This window comes from Lonchura striata, chromosome 14, assembly GCF_046129695.1.
Source record: "Lonchura striata isolate bLonStr1 chromosome 14, bLonStr1.mat, whole genome shotgun sequence".
Taxonomy (NCBI): domain Eukaryota; kingdom Metazoa; phylum Chordata; class Aves; order Passeriformes; family Estrildidae; genus Lonchura; species Lonchura striata.
In genome coordinates this window covers 163,102-180,433 of record NC_134616.1, presented here as the reverse complement: position 1 = coordinate 180,433, position 17,332 = coordinate 163,102, and the positions used below count along the sequence as shown (strand labels likewise).

General features: G+C 46.1%; 1 protein-coding gene across 3 annotated transcripts in view; it reads left to right on the top strand.

Moving 5' to 3' along the window:
* The window catches only part of ARHGEF6 (Rac/Cdc42 guanine nucleotide exchange factor 6), a 38,768-nt gene that overhangs the window by 6,857 nt on the left and 14,579 nt on the right, over positions 1 to 17,332 (top strand). For all 3 annotated transcript variants that reach the window (XM_021542155.3, XM_021542154.3, XM_021542156.3), the window contains 9 exons: positions 2,167 to 2,251; positions 6,843 to 6,970; positions 7,382 to 7,583; positions 10,104 to 10,174; positions 11,343 to 11,437; positions 12,072 to 12,167; positions 12,990 to 13,112; positions 14,401 to 14,539; positions 16,415 to 16,474. In XM_021542155.3, coding sequence (XP_021397830.2) covers positions 2,167 to 2,251; positions 6,843 to 6,970; positions 7,382 to 7,583; positions 10,104 to 10,174; positions 11,343 to 11,437; positions 12,072 to 12,167; positions 12,990 to 13,112; positions 14,401 to 14,539; positions 16,415 to 16,474 — 999 coding nt within the window. The remainder of the gene's footprint in view (positions 1 to 2,166; positions 2,252 to 6,842; positions 6,971 to 7,381; positions 7,584 to 10,103; positions 10,175 to 11,342; positions 11,438 to 12,071; positions 12,168 to 12,989; positions 13,113 to 14,400; positions 14,540 to 16,414; positions 16,475 to 17,332) is intronic.

The following is a 17,332-nucleotide window of genomic DNA, read 5'->3' as shown; positions in this document are numbered from 1 at the left end:
CAGATGACAGGTGTAGATTTAAATGCGGTTTTAGTTACGTCCACCTGATCTTCCATGTGTTCGAAGTGAAGGAGCTTTTTCTGCCTCTATCTTCTAGCTGCAGCTTGTCTTTTAGCTATCAATGGACTGTGCTGGAAAAAGTAGATTTCAGCTCATAAATTAGGACTTTTCTGTATGAGGTATTTATTATGGAAACTAGCTGCAGAGTATATTTACATTACAGTAGCTGACCCCACATAGCCACTGTTCCACAGTAGCTGTTCCAGAAAATTTCCCCATTAAGAAATTCTAAATGTTATTACTTTTGTGCTAGAATTTTTTGCATATCTTTCTTCCTGCCATTTTCATCTGGACTTTGTCAGCCTGATGATTCTGAGCTACAGCATTATTCTCTGCATTGAAGGATTTGGGATGTATTTTACTACTTTGCTCCTTAGGCAAAAAGGTGTTAATTCAAGGCAGAACTTTATTTTTCTGAAATTACTGAAGTAGAAGAAAAAGGATGTGGATGAGAAAATGACACACCAGAAAGATGTATGCAAACAACCCAGCCTGGCTGTTTGCTTTCCTCTTGTGCAACTGTAACATCCCATGCTCCAGCAGCTGCCACTGGGGTCAGCGCACACCCGGCCTCTCTGTTACCAATTCCCTTTCTGCAGAGATGGGAATGTCACTGCTTAGGGCTGAAGGCTATGCTTGCATGGCACTGCCTGTAACTGCAAGGCAGGAAAACTGCACCAGCTGGCAGAGAGGATGGGACTTGCATGGTCCAAAGGAGCAAACCCAAGTGAGTACAGGTGATAGATCAGCTCAGAAACAGCCCAAGGTAGGTGGGTATGTCCCTGGAATGTGCAGAGTAGTAGATGCAATTGGAGCTGTGGAGCTACAGGTTTAAATATTTGTAATGACAGCAAACTGTCCCCATGCTAAGCATGGATTAAATTTCTTTAGGGTAAAACAGGTCTCATAGTATTGAGTGGCTGAGTCAATCTGAAAACATAATCTCAACAAAGAGCAGCTTTCTTACTGTCCGTGTTGGACTTTGATGCTGCTCTGGTGTAACTGTTAAGAGGAGGAGATGCCACAAGCATCCAGGACTGTGAGAGAGGACGGTCCCCTTCCTATTTGACATATGCCAAGTGTACTTAAGGAGCTCTGTGTGAAAAGCAAGAAAGGGCTGTTTTAAAGGGCAGTACTAGCCTCAAGGTAATTAAGACTTGTGTCCTTATTTAGTAGGATACACTCTTTAGTGTGTTGGAAGTGTTTGTAATTATATGGTGTCTGCCAGGAGAGCTTTAAAATAATCTTTCTTGTTCATTGGAGTTGTGTATTTGTGGTCTTGATCTGCAAGACAGCATGTATTTGGGGATTAGCATATGGTGTCATGGTGTTACCAATGAGAAGGACTTTCTGTAACTCTTTGCTTCATTAATGGTAGGATTTGTACAGTCTGTATGAAATACAGAGCATTCTTCAGGTGTTAGAGAGGGTTGAAGTGTTTTGGAAACTCAAACTGCCCCTCACCTCCTGTACTGGTGGTGATTTCTGAAGTGTACAAGGTTCAGGTTATTAGTCATAAAATAAGCCCTTGCTAACTATGTATTTTTGTTTCAGTGTTGAGGACTAGAAACACCAAATTCTTTAGGGTGAAATTTTTGTATATAAGATAACTGGGTAAGATAACCTTCTTGTAAAAAAGTGTAAATATACTATATATTGCAGTAGCAGAAAATTCCATGTGTCTTAATTATGCTGTGGAAAATATGTGTGTGTTTATACATAGATCTGTACATACAGCCTCAATCTCTTCAGCTTTCAATAACAAAAATATCAACAAAATCTTTCTTTCCCTCAAGGCCAGCAATAACCTCAGTGGTTTTCAGAGGAGTCTCTGCTCTGCAGCCAGCACTGATTCCTTCCCTGTTCCCAGCCTTACACTTCAAATGCTTCTGGGCTCCCCTGCCCTTCCCACGCTGCCTGCCAGCAGTGCCCCAGGAATTCTCTGGCTCTAAAGGAAATGGAACTTGTCAGCCCTGAATGATCACCCTTTCCCTGTAGAGACACAGGGGCTGCCTAACCCTCACTGTCACCCTCCAGCACCATGGGTGACTCCAGCAGCCAGTGTGAGATGTTTTGGGCTCGACTGACTGAATTCATCTTTCACAGGTGTTTGATCCACATGATTTGTACACTGGAGATCAGTTCTCCAAGGTCCTGAGCACATTAACAGCTGTAAATAAGGCTACTGAAGGTAAGAAAAAAGGAGTTCTGTTGCCCTTTCAAACTATTTCTTGTGTGTATACAGGGATGGTTTTTAATTTTGGTTAATTCTTTATGGTAGTTTTTGGAGGTTTGTCATATTGTGCTGCTAGCACTGATGGCTGATGGTGGATGGTGGGATTGACATTTCAGGCTTCTGCCAACTTTGGGTTAAAATGTGATGTTTCAGAATTGTTGTGTGAACTCTGCAGAGCTCAATTATCACTTTACACTGAGGGACCTCTGCTCAGTTTTGAGCATTAAGTATTAAGGGGCCACAAAGTAGGTCAGCATAAGGGATCCTCAATGTAAATGAACATGCACCTCCCAAAATGCAAATATCAGATTTAAAAGAGTGTGTTTTAAAGCTGAAGAGAAAAACAACCTTATGTGCATAATACCTTTCCTGAATGTCAAAATAAATGTTGTTGCTAGCTGCTCAGTCAATTGTATTGATGTTTTTCTCTCTCCCCTCTCCCTGGCTCTGTGGAGTAGGCTCCTGGATCTGGGAAGCAAGCTGATGGCTTGTCCTGTCTCCCTGGGAGCAGGAGTAGGCTGCTGAAGCAAAACAAATCACCTTATCCTGATTCCATCACAGATATGTAGCTGTTCCCTACAGATTACTTTAAAATGATATTCAGAAGCATAGTCTGTGAAAGAAGTTCAGCAGTGGAGGGTAGGGGGTTGATGGCACAGTGGTGCTCTGGGGAGGGGTGAGGGTATCAGAGTCTCTTTTCTGAGATTATGAGGAGCAGGTCTGCCTGGTGCTGGGAAGAGATCCCAGCCTCTTGTCATACAGGTGTGTTAGAATAGACTCCTGCACGCTCACCAAAGTCCAGCACCCGGAGAAGAGTTCCATTTCCTGCTTGGAGGTTACATGTGAGATGGTTTAAAGGAGGAAATTTCAAAATGAAAATACATTACTTTCCATTGATGGGAAGGCTTTTCTTTTGGCTTACTGCATTATGTCTATACATTATATAAACTGGTGTATTAATTACCATGCATATATTGTACATCAACATATATCTAATAATAATATATAATGTATAATAATAATAGTATATATTTGTAAACCCCTTCCCACCCCCTATGATTTGTACATATGTATGTGTGTTTGTGTCTGTGTATAATGCTGTTCTGAAGAAATTCAGGTTATGAGGATGCTCTTCTGCAGCCAGGAGTCAGCTCTGCTGACAGCTCACTCTGTAGAAGTTTGGGAATGGGAATTTGGCCTCAGTACCTCCTCAATTACCAACAGCACCTGCTGACCCTGTGTAGAAGCTCTTGCAGTTCAGTGTGATGGGGGATATAAAATGTAGGTTAACTTGACTGGGAGCAACCTCTGCAAAGGCTGCTGTTATGATTGATATTTGCTTCATTAATCTGAAAGCAAAAGGAGAGAGAAACTCTCTTCTGTCCTTGCCTGTTGCTGAGCTGGAGGGGTGTGATGGGGTGTGTGCTGACAGGGTGGCAAGGCTCCAATGCCATTTTCACATCCATCCCCTTATTTACAGCCCCAGCTCCATACTTCCAACCACCCATGTGCTCAGCTTGGGACAAGGCTTTGCTGGGGAATAGTTCCTGTCATATGTTAGTGATGGGGCTATAGAGAAGCTGGGATCCTCTTGGTTTCATAGCAAACATCTGTTTGAACATATGCTTTCAGTGTTTAAATGTTAAAAAGCGCAATGCCTGCGATATAATTAGCTGCTCAGGCAGAGAGCACCCTTGGGAAAAGTACAGGGTAAAATAAATATGTGTCTCAAACATTTACTTTTTGGTGGCTTAGCCAAATTCCTGAGGAGCAGGAGCCTGTGTCCTACAAACTGCCACTGCAGATGGTCCATTTTGTTTTGCCAGAGGCCACAGGCAGAACAGAGCATCAGGGTAAGCCTGGTACCAGCTACTGCAGTTGCTGCTGTCGCCAAGACTCTGACATGCCTGCACATCACAACAGCTGCAGCACTGCTGCATCCCAACACCCTGGTTGGAGGCAGAGGGAAGTAGGTGTCAGCTAAGGAAAGGTTATGGGAATGTATTTCTGAAGTCCAAATCCATGTGTCTTCATGGATCTTTCTATGTAAATAACTGGAGGCATCATTTGTAGTGGATATACTTGTAGTTCAGCAGCTGTCCATCAAAACACAGCAATACAGATGCTTGATGCTTTTTGTCTGCAAGAGAGGGCAGGGGAGGAAAACCAGCTGTGCTGGATCAGACAAGGCTCATCTGCTAAAAATAGCATAGGAATGCAAGCAGAAAACCCAGCTATTTTAACCATAGTTTAAGCAACATATGGCAGCAGTGTTCCATGCTGGACCAGGCATAAAATAGGACACTGTCATGATGCAATATAAATGATACACTTCCCTGCCAAACTGTCAAAGGCAGTTTTACATTTGTTTCTAGGTTGCTGCAGATATTTATAAAAGCTTTGGAAGATTGGGAGGGGCAGGGAGAGTCATAAAATCTACAGTAATAGAGTCATTTCCATGGGACTGTGGCTGATGACTTGAATAAGTGAAGTCTGGACTCAGGATTTATGCTCTCCCTTTCAGAAGGAATCAAGGGAAGAATATCTCTCACTGGCAGCCAGCCACGCCCCTGGCCTGTGAGTCACAAAGACCAGCCAAAATCACTCCTGCTCAAATAGCAGGATGCTTCAGAGAGAAAAACCCACTTTGTTGGCCAAGTGTGTTTTGCATGGGGAGGGATTTTGCAGTTGCCACAGCCCAGAAAGCTGGGAATTCACCGTGCAGTTGTCAGTCATTACACCATGCAGTGTAATGAGCAGGACAAGAGATAAAACTGACTCGCTGACAACACACAAGGTTTACCATGGATGTTGTCCATCTCTGGAGCATGGACTGGCTAGACTGGTGTGTGAGTATGGCAAGGCTGGGCTTTGTAAGGCAGCAGCACCTGGCAGTCGTAGTCATGGACCTGGTCCCCACTGTGCAAGGGTTAGGAGAGAGACAAAGCAAGTCCCTTCCCTAAGAGCTCACAGTTTGTGTTGCTCCAGGTCCAATCTAAGGATGAGGTATTTTCCTATTGAAATAAAAATCCTCTGAGGAGAATAAAAGCCCAGCTGAGTTCCTGTAACTCCTACCAAAACTTCCCCTTCAGAATGAGTTTTCCATGCTGATATTGAGACTAGAGGAGAACTGAGGAAAAGCAGCCTTGCAGTTTGTCTTTTCTGATTTCTGCACATGTTTTATGGCTGTATCACCTTCTCCTTCTGCAGTGTTTTCAAGGCAGAGCTCCAGCTGTGATCCAGGGACTTGCAAAGGCAGCACAGAGATTCCTGCAGACTACTCATTCTGCTTTCGAGGTCCATGGACACGTGTGGTCCCCACTGCAGGTGGAAAACTGCAGCACTAGAATGCAGAAATATCCTAAAATCTGAAGAGAAGCTACAAGACCAATCTTAAAAGTCCTTCACAGTTTACTGAAATTAAAATATCAGTTTTTGTGTCTTTTGAGCACCATGAGGCACAGAAAGGAGGTGATCTGAGTGCTGTCCCACAGTGTGGTGTGGTCTACAGTAGCAGTGAAGTACTGGGAATTAGTGGGTGGCTTGTATCCCATGTTTTTACACCTCTGCAGCATCCAACAGGATTCTGGGGTTCAGGGCTGCCAGATTCTGCTGGAGCTGGAACTGCTCTTAGCAACAAGGCTACTGACTCAGTCTCTGCACAGTTAGGACCAGGAAACCTTTTACCCTCTGGCAATTTTTTTTGGTATTAATATAGAAACAAATCACTAATTACAAAAACAGATGTGTCAGAGCAGCAGCATTGCCTCCAGCATCAGTTGGGGAGAAAAACAAGCCTAGATACTGGTTTGCAAAGCCAGGAGCTCTGAGTGTGTGAAGGAGGCAGCTCCAGGGAGCTGCTGGGATGATCTGAGCCTTTCCATCGGCAGTTCATCTCCTGGAGATGACACTCCCATCCTCTTTCGGCATGGCTTGAATCCCTCTCTCACATGACTAATGGCAATGGTCCATGAACAGCAATCAAAATAGTGCCTAGCCTCTTTCAGCTGGATAATGAACCCAGAAGGACTCCTCTAAATAGAAGAGCAATTGTGTTGACCAACTGTTCAGCCTTCCTCCCCGCTCAGCGGGACAGCCCACACTGCAGCTGCAGAGGTGACCTAAAAGCACTCACTGGAGAGCTAAACTTTGACACACCTTCAACATTTGATCCCAGGAACACCCCCTGTGGGAAATCACAGTACTGAGTACTATTCTACTTTTCTAGAGTTTTAAGGGGGATTTCAAAGAAATACTGCAATTGGATGTGTGGCTGCAGAGCTTGCACAGCCTAGGAGTGCCTTGGGATGCAATTCGACTTCTTCCATGATGGAAGGGTTATCCCAGCCCAGAAAACCACTCTCACTGCTGGCTGGGAGCACCAATGCTGCAGATGCCATGCACTTGCTGTCTTGCTCTCATAGATGCTCTTTGAACTGTTGGGACCTGTTCCTGTTCTCTTTACAGGCTTTACTCTTTGCTTTACTGTGATGTGGAGGGATGGTGGACAGCTGAGTAAAACTCAGATGTTGTTTTGTTTCCCCAGATCAGCTGTCAAAAGAGCCATGTTCGCATCTGTCCTCTCTTAACTCCACGGCTGGAGACCCCCAGAGTGACTCCAACAGCACAGCTTCCCAGTCAGCAAGGGTGTTACGGAGGCAGTCCAAGCCTGTGGTACTCTTTATTTAATGTGTAATCGTGGGTTTGGTGACCTTGGGTGTAGAGGAGTATGATTGGTACCTCTGGGTCAACACTAGAGGTTGTTCTCCCCTCACCTCCATCGTGGGTTTGCTGTCTCAGCTAGAGAGAGTCCTGCAGCTTCTCCAGACTGCAGGGTTTCTCTGTGTGACAGGAAAAGAGCAATTTTTATCTGCCACCCATTGCACTGGAAAGCTAAAATAATGCTTGGGAGGGACCTTGTGTTTCTCTAAAGAGAGTGTTTACACAACAGCAACATATTATTGGTCATTATACAGAGCAATACTGAGAAAACAGCTGTCACAACAGAGAAGAACAATGGCTTGTCTTAGTTGTTTCTGCTTTTTTTGACTATTTACTGGTGTTTTTCCATGTTCCTTTCGTTAGGAGATGACCGAGAATGGTAGTTACCAGCTGGTGGTAAAGGCCAGGTTCAATTTTAAGCAGACCAATGAGGATGAACTCTCTGTTAACAAAGGAGACATTATTTATGTCACTCGAGTTGAAGAAGGGGGCTGGTGGGAAGGCACCTTGAATGGAAAAACAGGCTGGTTCCCAAGTAACTACGTCAGAGAAATCAAATCTACCGGTAAGCAAATTGCTTTCAAGGGCTGATTAAATGACAGTGGCATAATGCAGTGAGGACCCTCATGCCTTTGGGAAATTGCTGCTATTTATTAAGGACTGTTTGTGTACTTCAGGCAGCTGTGCTAATGGAGGGATGAACGGAAGGGTAAAGCGCAGTGTTTCGGATTAATTGCTTGAGAGCTGCTTCACCTTCTTCCCAGCACATTGTGCCTTTCTCTTGCTCCCCCCAAGCCCCAGCAACATGGAAACAGGGATATTGTCAGAGGATGAGGACAGGATGGATTTGGGTCCCCTTTGTTCTGGAGGGCTGTCAGGTCATTCCAGTATCTGAGCTCAGAACTAGCTTTTTGTTAGAGACCTTGGTCAGGCAGTGTATTTGTGTTTGAGCCTGGCTTTTCAGGCATCCATGGAATGGATGCTCACCATCATGGTGTGGAATGTGACAAAAACTGCATAGCCACAGGGCATTGTCAATGTTTTGGCGCAATAGTGATGGTTGATTTCACAGAGTACATTTTTCCCCAGATGCTTCTGAGGCAATATTGAGAAAGGAAGAGAGAGAGGGGATGATCTCTCTGATGACATCTGTCTTTACTGAGCTTTGTCTTGAGTGTCCTTAACATTTTCTGTGATGTGGTTGTACCCAGATGTAGGGTGGTGATAATGTGAAGCCCCTGGCCAACTGCCCTGTGGCATTACACATCCATTCAAGCAGCTCACCCCTGTCCAGGCCTTTGTGTGAGATTAAAGTGTTTTTTTGCAAAATGCAGCTTAACTCCTTAGTGTGCCTTGAGCACTTACCATAGGCAGAGACCGGTTGTGTGCTTGGTGCAGGTTCTATGGCTCAAGATCTGCTCTGGCCTCAAACACTGAGATGCCAGCAGGGGTCTGCGAAGTAGCTGCAATATCTGCAGCCCCTGTTAGACATCCTTTCTTCTACTCTAGCAAAAATAAAGCAAAGGAGGGGGAAAAAATTTCATGATATAGTGCTCAGAATTAGGTCAATTTTTATTTGGTTCTAAATGAAAAAAATCATTGTTAGGATATCTAATCTCCCACTGTTTCCCTCTGGGAAATGATGTCTGAGCTGGAGCAAGAAGTTGTAGCAGGGATTGAAGGCTTGTCTGGCACAACTCGGGAATCACTAATTAACTCAGTGAGGGGAGAAGAGAGATGTTTTAAACAAAGGAGAGCAAACTTGAGTCCTAAAGGGAAAATCAGATGAGAGCTGCATGACATGACAGTACCTCACTGAAGTGAAGGGCCAGTCTCCCATAGATCCTGATGGAAGAGCCCATGAGATTTTTCTGTCTGCAGAGCTTTTCCCTCTAGATCCTCTCTCAGCACCATTTCATGTGGCAGGAGGGTTCATTGCCCTGGTGTCTGCATGCTCAGGAGATGTGTCTGTATTGCGAGTGAGGAGGGAGGGACCATCAGTGAACCCTCCCTGCCCCAGAAGCGCTGCTGGGGCTGCAGCCAGCAAGGAGCTGCTTTTTCCACCTCCACAGTGTGACTTCAGGCACACTCTGAATGGAGTTACTTGTTTTTCAGCAGTGTCCATACCTCTGCTGTGTCCTAGGTGGACCCTTTGAGTGGAAATATTCTGTGATTCTGTGAAATAAATGTGGAGCTGAACTCTGAGCCTTTAGCTGGAAGTGACAGGAAGCACTACAAGGGCAATATTTAGACGGTACATAAGAGATTAAATTTATCAATTTCAAGTTTCTCCCCTGCTATCAGTGTGAAAGTAATTGCCTTGTGTGAGTGATTGCAGGGAGCCAGGAGAGCCTGGCTGCTCCGCATGGCACAGAGGTGTTTCAGTATGGCCAGAACTGGGGCAGCCTTGCACTGCCTGCCTGTCCCTGTCCAGAGGGAGGATGGTGTTGCTGGGAAAGCCATGCTGCTGGAAGGGAAGGGGCTTCCCCAGTGAAGGAAAATTGGAGCAGGGATTTGTCTGTGTGTGTGTGCACATATGTACAGAGCTGGAGGCATCCACAGGGATTTATCAAATGCTGAATGAGAATTTATTTCCAGGGTTTATTGTGCTTTTCATTTAAATCTACCTTCATTCAGAGAAGGATTTTGCATAACAAGTGACTGTGGGGATAGGATTGGTTGGGGTTGGCTTCAAGTGCCTTGTAAATCACCTGGAAAAAATATAGTATCTGTCATTTCTGACAGACACCCAGTTTTAAAATCGAATTTAGTGGGCCAGGTGAAGCAACACTGTAGTTCCAAACATTGACAGATACTGGGCTGCTGCCAGGGATTTTGGAGTAAACCTGGACATCGGTTGGCAGAGGCTGCACGAAGCTTCTGGTAGACTCTCTTGGCCACTTTTGGTGTCATGCATGCCACTGGTTTTATCCTAGCTTTTTTTTAAATGGGGAAACAAACCCTGCAATTGAAGTTTTGTGGTCAGAGGGGTGAAGTTATGTTTGCTGGACATAATGTGGCAGTGTCTTTTCCTGATGGAATAATGAGAGCTGTGCACTGTAATTTCTTCATTTTTTTTTTACAGATAAACCACTCTCTCCCAAAGCATTAAAAGGGCTAGAAAACACTCAGCTGACAAAGAATTATTACCCTGTGGTAAGTTTTAAAGTGCTGATCATACTTTTTAATAAGTACCATGTTATTAATCTTCTGAAGTAGCTCCTTCCCTTAAAAATCATTGATGCAATTTGTAACAACTGGGGACTTGACTCTGTGTTTAAATGCAACTGTTCCCATTCCCTTGATTCAAGGCCATTGAGACAATAAACCATGAAGGGAAGTGGCTGCAAGATGTCAAAAGTGGAGACTTCAAGTAAACAACTGAGATAATTAAGGAGAGGTGGCAGCTTTCAGATCAGTGCAGGGAGAGAAGGCACAGTATTTCCTGATGATAAGGATGGGGAGATAATGTCTTGGTGTAAGCAAGCAAAATCAGGGCTCTGGCCCCTTTCTTGGCTTTGGTTGGAGATGTTATACCCCATGGTGCCTGTCTTATGCCTCTGCCAGCAGCTGCAGCTCTCAGAGAGCAGGCAGCTGCCCCAGCTCATGGCCCTCAGAGCTTTGTAATTGCTTTGGGCCTGGCTTTGGAGCAGTCTGCCAGGCCATGAATTGCTGCTGCAGAAGGGGTGGGGAAACATCCCCTCATTTACATATTACTACCAAAGCAAGGAGGCCTGGTAAAGCAGGGACAGCTGCCACAACCCCCTGTGTCCAGTCTGTGGTGTAAGAGAGTGAAGATGCCTCATGGGAATATCCCTGGCTCTCAGGGGTGGAGCTGAATCCTGCCCATCAGTATGTCTAAATATATATCAAGCATAGCAGAAGCAGTATGTCCAGGGAGATGGAAGCCACCTCCACTATCTCCAGAGCTTATCCACACTGAGAAACTGGAGTGCTGACTGGGAGTCTGCAGGCACTGTGTTTGTCTACTGTGCAGCCAGAGACAAACCAGCTGCTGAGATGGATTAGCAGATCGTTAATCTCTGAAGTGGCAAATGAGGTGTGCCCTGCTTGATCTGCCACAGAAGCCATCCTTGATGCAGCCTTTAACACCTGCTTTCCAGGCCTTCCCAAGTTTGCAAAGTAAAATCTCAATAGTTGACAACCAGGACTTCCCTGAGTGTTCTGGGTTCTGCATTAAGAAATGTAATTTGTGGACTTAAAATACACTTCCATGCTTTTCCAGACTAGGAAGCTGATGTCATGTTCTTTTGACTAATTTGCTAGTACAAAGATCTTCTTAGTGCTCTGTCTCTCACCCTAGGTGTTGCAAAATATTCTGGAAACAGAACGAGATTATGCAAAGGAACTACAGTCACTTCTGGGAACTTATTTAAGACCCCTCCAGTCATACGATAAGTAAGATATAAGGGCATCTGAGGTGGAGAGAACACTGGGAGCCTTGGGGTGTCATGGACAGAGGGCATGTGTTTAGACATTGTCCAGTCAAGAGAGATGAGAGAGTCGTATTTAAGGCCTTTGTATTTCAGTCACTTCTCCCTTCCCAAAATCTTCATATGAGAAAATTTTTTGGGCTCTCAGCCTTGTAGACCTAAATGAGGGCATTATGACTCTTAGGATGACAGAAACAGGCACATTAACTTTGGAAACACCAACCTCACTCAAGGAGGACCTTCCTCCCATAGGGAAACACATGGCATGAATCCCTGAAGACAAAACTGTCTGTGCACACACCTCCCTCCCCACCTCTGGCTGAAATCTCATTTCTATGTCTATTAGACAGCTAAAGATCTGAGAAGATTAGTGGGATTAAGTGGTTAAAATCCAATTAAGGTAATCCTTGGCAGCAGACTTCTTCTCTAAGAGACTGTGGTCTGTAGCTCATAGATCATGAATTTTGTGTTCTGCCCGATGCTGTATCTGGGGAAGCAGAAATTTTGGTGTCTTTTTGGAAGGACTGCTGATGAATAAAAATGGGATGCTCCTGAGGGCAACTTTTCTTTGATGATGACTGGTGATGTGGCTCTTGTAGGCTCAGCACCGGGGACATCGCAGCACTGCTAGGAAACATGGAAGAAATCTCTGCTTTTCAGCAAACACTGAACCAGGCCTTGGAAGAAGTTGCAAAGTAAGTTTGTGTCATAGCACTGAGGTTGTTAAGCGTTTTAACTGTAGCCAAAAACAATAGTCATGTTCATTAATGTTTCTCCTGACTACTGTCTTAGACTTGTTAAATATAGAAGAAAATAATAGGACTGAGAAAAGGTTGCAGGCAGTGCTTTGGCAGGAGAAAAGACAGAAGGAACTCTGACATTGCTGGTATTAAGGCATCTGCTGAATTTTTTAACAGACCTGACACAAAAGTGTGCCTAACCCAAGGTGCAGGCACATGTGGGGTGGGAGATCTGGCAGGGATGAAGATGGGAATTGCCAGGGAGCAAAGAGCAAATTATTAGACGTGATAATTTCCTGCAGGGAAGCTGTCAGACATGATTAGCCTTAGCTAAGGGCTGAAAAGAGATGGGGAAAGACTGAATTTTGAGAATATATTGAGGCTGTGCTTTCTCCTTCTTTCTCTGTCTTTTCATATTCGTGGGCAGCCCAGAGTGTGGTACCCCTCACCCTCACACTGCCCTTAGTTTCAGCACATCCTCATCCTCATCATCCCAGCTGTAGCTCTGCTGGTGAGAGGTTGAGGCACAGGTTGTCTGAGGCTGATAATGGATTGTGATGCTCACTGTCTGCACCACAGGAACCCAGACCCGCCTGAGGATCCCCTCTTCCTCTTCCCCAGGTGGCAGGTGTGGATATTTTGCTCAGTGCTGCAGTTATGAGGTGACCTGGGAACGTCCCTGAGCAGTGGGTAGTTCCTGGGCAGGTCCCTGAGAGTGCTGTACCTGCAGAGTGCAGATCCAGAGGCTTACCATGGCTGGTGTATTGGTGTCTGTAGGCTCCCTGAGAACCAGCAGCATGTGGGAGGCTGTTTCATGAACCTGATGCCCCAGTTCCGCTCCCTGTACCTGACATACTGTGCTAACCACCCTTCAGCAGTGAATGTCCTCACACAGCACAGGTGAGTGATGGAGAAGGAGATTCAGACTCCTTTAAAAAGTTGACTTTTGTTATTAAGAGTTGGTCTGGCACGGCTGTTGACCTATGTTTTGACAATAGGTCAAGGGTATTTCCTGCTGCTGGGACTTTGAGGTTTTCAGCAGGGCCTTTCAGCTTCAGCAATGGAAACAGTTCACACTGCTCGTCTTCAGAGCTGATCTCACGGGTCCTTTTTGCACAGGACTCCCACCTTGGGTCAAACAGGCAGCCTCAGCTCTGTCAGTAGCATCTTATGTGATTGTTACTTGCTAAACAGCCCAGATGCTGTTTCAGACCCACTGCTCAAGTGCTCACACACTGAAAAATGGGAGGGAGTTCCCCTGTGGCACCACGGTGGGGAGCACATGACTACAGAAGAATGGTCATCGAGTCACCCAGTTACCCAGTTTATTCACTGAGCTTCTATTCAATCAAATGGTTGATTTTCAGGGTCATTGGTAGATCACATTAATAACATCTTTCTTCAATGTGACCCACATGAGCAGACACTTGAACTTGTGTGATGTCCTGCTCAAGTGTGTGCCAAGCCAAGATGCTACCTCTGTGTCATCCCTAATGCAGGTTAGCTGTCTTCCCTGCAAGGATGGGAAAGCCAGGACTACATCCATAGTGTTTAAATCTTCCCATTCTTCAATGGGAACTCACAATGTATTTACTTACCTGTTAAATCCAGCTTTAATTCAGTGTAACAACAAGTCTGGCTCCAGCAAATGACTCATTCATGTGATTCCAGAGTCTGATCCCTTTTCCTAAATCAACCAAAGAATCAGCTTTGGCAAATGTGCTGACACACAGAAGCCATGTTCTCTGGAGCAATGTACAGGCAAACACCTGCATCACAGCTTCCAGCAGGGTCCCAGTGCATTGCTGCAGCCTCCTGCAGCACAACACGAGTTTATGCAGCCCCTGCCTCCTCCCCATCCACCTGATACCTGGCCCTGTGCTGGGAGACCAGCTGCTGGCACCAATGTGCCCCAGGAGCTGTGCATTCCAACACCTGTGGCCACACGACATCCTTTCCTGCTTTCCAGAGGAGAAAGGTCTTGCTTGGGTAGAAGCTCCCTGCTTGTTCCATGGTGTGGGTGGGGAGAGCTCAGAGGGGAGTTTGTGCTGCCTTTAAGGAGGCCCAGCTCAGAGCAGAGCCCTGGCCATCATCAGAGCATGGACAAAACACAGCCCTCAACTCTGAGAGCTCTCCTTGTTTTTGTATTTTTTTTTTTTTTTTTTTTTTTTGTTGTCTCTTTTTAAAGTGATGAGCTGGAGAAGTTCATGGAGAGCCAAGGTGCAGCCAGCCCAGGCATTCTCATCCTGACCACAAGCCTCAGCAAGCCCTTCCTGAGGCTGGATAAATACGTGACAATGCTGCAGGAGCTTGAGCGGCACATGGAGGTAGGTGGGGTGTGGGGCTGCTGGGCAGGCTCTGCCCCTTGATGCTGCCAGAGCTGCTCCCTGAGCTTCAAGAGACACCTCTGCCTCTTGGTATTTGAGCATCATGGCTAAAAGTATTTACCACATCTCCAAGGAGATGTTCCACGTCCCCCAGACATTATCCACCTTTCAGATTAAAAGTGAGAAACTGGTGGAAGAGTCTGAGAAATGCTGTGGAAACATATTGCCTGCTCTTCATCCCAGCCCTTCCTCAAAGATGGGCCATTTCCAGCACAAGCAAAAGCAGAGTCTAGGGTCAGGCTACAGCTGCTGTTTACAGCCGAGAATAAATCTGTGTTTTTGTTAACATTTGATGAGATTCCTAAGCCTGGCCACTCACTCCTGTGGCTCACGGGCACATTCCTACCCCTTGCCCCAGGGTTGTGCTCCTGGGTGGAGGCAGAGCTGCACAGACAGACATGGATCTGGCAGCCAGCACAAACACAAGGATGGAGAGCAAGCCCCTGGGAGCAGGGAGAGCAGCTAGGGGCACAGAGACTTCCTTGGCAAGAAGCAAGTGTGCTTCAGGACATTTTTTGTCCCAGGGACTGTAGAGATCTCTGCTACTGGAGCTCTGCTACTCACTGCTGGTGCATTCCAGCTGCAGGAAGGCAAAACTCAGGGGTCGTGCAAGGGGCTGAGGAAAACAGAAGTAACAGTCTGTTTTTAAGCAAGTTTCGTTTTTCTCCTCATCCATTTTTAATTACCAGTTAACTCAGCACATTTATCCATGACCTACAATCAAGCCAAAGGATTAAAACCTCTATGCTTGAGCCAGGGATATTCCTGCATAGCAAAGGGCATGAGATCCTGCAGGGTAGACAAACTCCAGACCTACTTGTTCCCACTCACCTGGCTGAGTTGAGCTGCAGGGACTGAGCTGAGCCTGGATGCAGCCACCATGCCCATGCAGGGGCAAAGTGCTCTTTGCAGGACATGTATTGTGCTCTTTGCCTCCTCCTTGCAGGTGGTTCAGCAGTGGGTTTGGGAGCAGACACGTCACCTATTTGTCTTGGTTTCTAAGCTGAGTGTGGGAGTTTTGTTGCATGAATCAGTAGGCCTGAGGTTTAAGCTGCGATGCTGTGGGAAGAGGATGATGTGTGCAGTGTGGATGGACACCACAGCATTCCCTGCACTGCTGCAGAGCTGCTGAGGAGGCAGGTGTGTTCAGGGCAGCCACTCGTCCCACATTCCAGATGAGCAATGCCAGGCTGCAGGCGCAGCTCCATCACAACCTAGACACCTTATGATTTGCTTGGTATGAGGACTTGGTGGTGAGGAGCAGGGCCTTAGATCCAGGAGAACATTCTGTGAGGGCACTAGCATACAGCTGGGGTCAGAGATAAGGGGCACCATTCTGCTTTTACCTGGCCCAAGAGCTCTCTGCTCAGACATTCCCTCCCTTAAAACCAGAGGTGAAGCCCCCACCTTGATGGTGGTAGATTTCCACCCTTGATGGGGCAGTGGCTGGAATATCTGGCACTGCAATGGAAGTTTCCTTCCTGAAGGTGCACCCTGCACCACTGCCTGTTTTCATTGCTATTTCTTTGCAAGTCAGATTTGTTCTAAGTCCAGTCATACCTACTCTTCCTCTGGCCACTTCACACTCATTAAATTGGTATCAGTAAATTGCATAGCTGCCTTTTGCCATGCCATGTTGAAGTGGATGGTGGGAAAGATACCTGGGAGACTTTGACGTCCTCTTGAAGCCCATGCTGCCTGTATCCTCAGCCCTGAGTGTACTGGAACAGTGGGTGATGCTCAGGGTGGGTTAATGCTCAGGGTGGGTGCTGCTGCTGCTGCTGATGGCTGAAGAATTTGCTCTCCCTTCACTAGGAGGCGCATACAGATCATGAAGATGTTCTGAAAACCATCACATCCTTCAAGTCCCTTGTGGTAGGTGGCAATTCTTAAAATAGAGCCCTCCATTTCAGGTCTGCATTTCACAAAGAATGAGTCAAGCCTGACATTTTTCTCCTCATTAGGAAAAAAGGTCTTTTGGAATGGAAAACATGGGTTACAAAGACACTTAATTTCACATTTCAAACCTAGAGCTGCTCCTCTGGCTGTGGCAAGTACATGCTGGTCTATGGTTCCAGGGCAGAGATGGTGGATCTCCAAGTTTCTCCCCTATTACTGAAAGCCACGTGTGGACTGTGGTGGCAGCAGAGTCCCTTTCATGTCCTGTTGCCTCCAATCTCTAATCATTTTCCACCTGAAACTAGACCAACCATTTGCTCATTGAGAGAGGTTAGCACGGCTGTGACTGACCCAAGTGCTGGTGCCAGTGGGAAGTTCCCCTCTGAGCTCATGGAGTAACTCTTGGTTTTGCTGAGGTTTGCTCCACGGACATCAGGAGGCTTGGACCACATTCCAGTAATTTGTGGCTCCAGGTGCCATGGCCATTGGTGGGGAACAGAGAGAATGGGTGAGTCAGAGATAACAAACCCATTTCTGTGAGCTCTGTCATCTGCACCCCTCAAAGTCCTGCTGCATTGAGATGAAATAGAGGCAGAAAAGCCATCCAGATGCACAAAGGTTTTACCTGGAAAACCTGTTTATGGAAAAAGCTCTAGTCTCTCTTCCTCTGTAGCCACAGAGAACCCTTTCACTATAACCACTCCAGATATGGTCCAGCTTCCTTCCTTTAGCACAACAGATGTCACCCATTTGTGACAGATGCAAGTGTTTAGCAGTGCAGATAAAAGATGGGGAAGAGAAAGTTCATAGAAAACAGGAAAGGGTAATCATGTT